Below are 4,968 nucleotides of genomic sequence, written 5' to 3' on the forward strand. Positions count from 1 at the left end.
GCATGGTTTGTACGTACTTCAAGCAGGATCATCAACAACACCAGAGAATAAGTGTGCTCACACAGCCAACTTACTTGATTTTGAAGTAGTGTGACATAGGAGATTAGGACATGCTCCTATTGAAGTAATAAGGAAGTTAGATGCTCTTAGTTCCTTAAGGACAGGAACTCATCACTGTCCTGTATGCCCAGTTGCTAAACAGTCTAGATTGCCTTTTCCTCTAAGTATATCAGTATCTCAATCTGTATTTGACCTAGTTCATTGTGATATCTGGGGACCATATAGAGTCCCCTCTCATAGTGGTAAGAGGTATTTTGTCACAATAGTTGATGACTATACCACATACACTTGGATTTTTCTGCTCAACTTCAAGTCAGAAGTTATAGTTGAATTGACTTAAGCTATTGTTACACTGTACATGTATATATGTATTTTCACTTTGACAGCTGTCCACACCTATAACTACCTTCTAACATTACAAACTAACTAAACTCTTCTTACATAAATAATCCTTTCACTAATTATGTCTAACTAACTAATCCTCAAGTAACTCCTTTCTCAACAAAAAAGTACAGTTAAGATCTACGTACACATTATCTTCCTGGCAGTGTGAGAATACACATGATATATTGTTGTAATTACACGAACAAGGTCATGAAAGAATATATTTTTTTTCATTGAATACTTTATGCACAATATGAATGATGTAAATACACAAAAAAGAAAATTGAAACTGTAAGCACCCTCTCTGCTTTCTCTTCTCTTTTTAAATTTTTTTCCAGAGAGAAATGTATAACAAATTAATTCTCAAGAGGAAAATGATCAAATGAAATTAAGCAAAAAAAACTACACAATCTGAAGTATTAGCGGCGACTCATAGACATAGAATTAGCTACACTTTTTGAAACAGATTCTCGCATTGATGCATTGAAACCTAAGCAACCCAATAAACCCTGTTTGTATGGCAAATATGTTTTCTTCTTCATCTCTTCTGAAACTGCCCTGTTCATTGTATAATGCAACTCATGAGCCGAAACCGGTCCTTTCTTTCTCGATCTAACACTGTCTGTTGACCTAAAGCTGGAATTTTTCACATCTTCTTGATGACTCTTCTTCAATAATTCGTACTTATTTAATTGTTCCGTACTACTTGCTCGACCTTCTGAAGAACTTCTGAATAGAAACAAGTCTTTGAGTTTCCATTTTTTGGACCAGAGTGAGATCATTGAAGAAACTGAAGAAGTTGAAGAGGAGGAAGAAGAAGATGACGATGATGAAACAGAGGCTGACTTTTTTGGGTTTTGTTGATTGCTTTCTTGATCATATAATAAATCAGAAACTCTAAATGGTGATAATGATCTTGTTCCTTTTTCCCTTGAACTTGAAGAGTTTTCCAAATTCTGATAGTCCTCTGTTTGACTCTGTTTTTGTAAAGCTGCAGCCAATGGGTCAAAATCTTTCTTTTTATGTCGGGGCGAAAATGCTTCTTTGAACAATTTTTTTGGTGATTTTGGAGAATCAATGTGTTTTCCTTCGTACTGAAACCGAGGTGGTGGTTTTAAAGGCTTAATTTTTCCACCATCAAAGAGTTCATCAGCTGCTGAAAAAGAAATCCTCTCTAATTGACCACTGAAATCAAAAGCAAAATCATCATCTTCAATTGGGTCAAAGTTAATTTCATCGTAAAGTGAGGAAATGCGGGTGGGACTAGCGGGTGCACTGTAGAACAAGGTGGCGACACGTGGAGGACTTGAAGGTGCACTCATATAAGGAGTTGTGCAACCACTGTCGACGTTGAAATCCACCGCTGGAGATGGCATCATTACCTCTATCTCCATTGATACAACACTATGTATAAGTGTTTGATGTTTTTTCTTACGAGAAAAGAAGAGAAACTGTTGAGTTTCAGAAAACAGGGGAAGAGAAGAATGATATATAGATATACTTGGAAAAAAAAGGAAGGAGGAAGGAAAAGAGAGGAATTGACTCGAAGCTAATTGACAATGGCTATGGGCCAATAACAGAGGCATACTCGCCTTTTCTTCTGTTTGTTTTTTATGGACTTTTTTTATTTACTGATATTGTCCTCTTTTGTCTTTTTGTTTTCTTGAGCCGAGGGTTTTTCGAAAACAGTCTCTCTACTCCTTCGGTGTAGGGATAAAGTCTGCGTACACGCTTCTCCCCAAACCCTACTAGTGGGATTTTAGTGGGTCGTTGTTGTTGTTTTATTCTATGTATTTTGATCAAGACTCTTCAACAACTTCTAATACAATGACAAATTTGCCCTTATTAGGATGTGATAAATAGTGTGTTGTGATTGGACTTCTTAAGGTTGTCTATTTAGTTACAAAGGAAAGGTGAAATCAGAGGTAAGAATCCGAATATTTTGTCATTTTACCGTTTGATTTCCATTTAGGTTATGGTGTTTTTCCTTTTGTTTGAATTTTAAATTAAAGGATAGCAAATTATGATGGAAAAAATTTACGGCTAAGTTAAAGTCAGCCAAATACAGCTAATATTCCTATTATTAATCTTAAAGTGGATATCTAGGCTGACATACACATAATCTATCTTTCTTTTTCTAAAGGGGGAAGAAAAATAAACAAAAGAACGACAATTAAAAAAACAAAACAAGAAAAGAAATGTGGACATTTATTTAAATCTAATTATCTTTTTTTTGTCACTGCAAGTCTAGTTGGTATTCTCTGTTCTTCAGCATTATTATTGATATTACTTTTTGGCGGAATTTTTTTTTTCTCCTATTAACCCTGACAAAAAGTACACTAATTTTCTTTCCCTTATTTGGTTAGATATGAAGTTTCTAATATTGTTTTCTTGCAAATCATAAAATGTCTATCTTTTCAAAATTTATTTATTTATTTTTTTCCCCATTCTTCAATGATTTCCAATCATGACAGTTACAGGAAATATCACCGCGTTTATTAATTATGCTCATAATATCATGCAGATTATAACCCCATCCTCCGAAACCAATAGTCAGATTTGCCAATTAATGCACCAAATTTGCAGCTTTTTATTGGTAGATTGATTAGGACATTATTTGTAAGGAGTCATTATAAATTTTTACATAAAATTGTGACACTTAATCTATTTAAATATGAAAACTTTAGACTTTTATTTCTATAATTAAATAAGTCTTCTTTAAAAAAAATTGTTTGGTATTATATTTCATAATACATAACTCCAAGTAGTTGCATGAGTCACGTTGTGTGCGCCATAACGTATTATACTCTTCATAAACTACGTTATTTGAATAATACAGAGCATGCAGATTGACTAAGAATGGATGGAATACTTCTGGTAGCATTAGTTGATAATATTTTCTTAAGCCACAAATAAATAAATAAACAATGTCCAATTTTGGAGTGCTTAGTTTAGTTGCGAAATTAGGTACACAAATTGGTCTACATTGCATATGCATGTCTCCATTAATTATAATATATTATTGTCTTAAACATTTGCATTTTAGCTAAACTACGCTAAGTCTTATCAATAACATTTACCTACTTCGCCGGCTAGACGTTTGGCGAGTTGGATTATGATCCATTCTTTTGTTCAAATTGACCAAATTCATCTTCACTCTAACAAAGTTCGGAAGGGTAATGACTCAATTTTTTATCAATTTAACTCGTTTGGATTCGTTTAAATTTAGTCTAATCCGTCTATTTGACACTCCTAATTATGATATTATATTAAGCAGTCAAAGATTGGATAATTGTGAAAGGAGTAAATATGAACATTGAAGTCACGAATTTCCAACAAATAGAAGAAAAAATATAACTCTTAAGTTAGGTAATTATGTACAAAACAAAGCTGAATTGGGGTTTTGATGATCCAAGCCTCATCCTTTATACTTGACTTGCGCCTTAGAATTTTTTAATTCCTACATAATGATCATATTAAGTAAAGGCACTCCTTTGATGACCTTTATCGCAAAAGTTAACAAACATCATAAAATCGTGATTATTTTAATTAATATTCAACTTCTATCTATACGTAGTTTTGTTTATAATAACTGGCAAGTGATGACATTAGTCCATCTGCAGGCCACTCTTTTCCTCTTTGCTTGTTTAATTAATAACTTCAACACGTTTATTATATCTTAAAAATTCTTAAGGTCCTAATTCTCGGCTTGATTTTAAGATTTTCATTTTTTGTCACTCTTCAATTTGTTTGACAAATTAATTAAAGTCTTCCTCCAAAAATAAATTATAGATATTTCTTCTTCTTCTCTTTCACCCAAATATTTTCAGAAATTGGCAGCTGACCAAAAATTAATTAATACTATCTATTCTGTGGTTAAACTAAGTATATTCGAGGAGTTAATATTGATCATAAGCAGTGGTTTACTTATTCCAACCATTGAAATATGGAATGTACACACACATATAAACACATATGTAACTGGAAGATTAGGTTCTAAGGAATTATTTATGTTCGTGCTCTGCATGTCAATATCATATGCCCATACATTTAGCACATTTTCTACATGCTAGTCAATTATTCCTTCTGTCATTCAATTATTCAATTATACTATAATGTAATACTATAGTATGATTTTGTTTCTCAAGAGCCACATAGTTGCATAATTACATAGACCAATCTTTTCGTGTTCTCTTTACTCGAATGACTTTTTTGGCCCTCTAAACATAGTCTTAATCACTATAGTCAAGACTAGCTGGAATGCATAATCATGAAAAAAACCTATCTAACTTGATCTTTTTCTTTCTTTTGTGTTTCTATATTGTATAGTAGGATTGGTATATAGAGGTAAATGAATAAAAAAATTTATATTACAGATTCTAACATGTTGAGATTGAGACATAAACTTAAAAAGAAGCAAAGTACTATGACTTTGTAACGTATTAAAACAGAAAAAGGAAAACAGTGCCTGCATGTGGGATTCTCCGTCAACAAGATATGTCCTGATAGGTTGCAAGTACCTTG

The 4,968-nt window shown here is 32.7% G+C and overlaps 1 protein-coding gene across 1 annotated transcript; it reads right to left on the reverse strand.

Moving 5' to 3' along the window:
- Positions 656-2,011, reverse strand: LOC109234322 (uncharacterized protein DDB_G0271670-like). Its single transcript, XM_019400297.1, has one exon. It carries the CDS (start codon positions 1,836-1,838, stop codon positions 864-866), a length of 975 nt encoding a protein of 324 aa, XP_019255842.1. The 5' UTR covers positions 1,839-2,011; the 3' UTR covers positions 656-863.

The sequence above is a fragment of the Nicotiana attenuata genome, chromosome 1 (assembly GCF_001879085.1).
Source record: "Nicotiana attenuata strain UT chromosome 1, NIATTr2, whole genome shotgun sequence".
In the NCBI taxonomy this organism is placed as follows: domain Eukaryota; kingdom Viridiplantae; phylum Streptophyta; class Magnoliopsida; order Solanales; family Solanaceae; genus Nicotiana; species Nicotiana attenuata.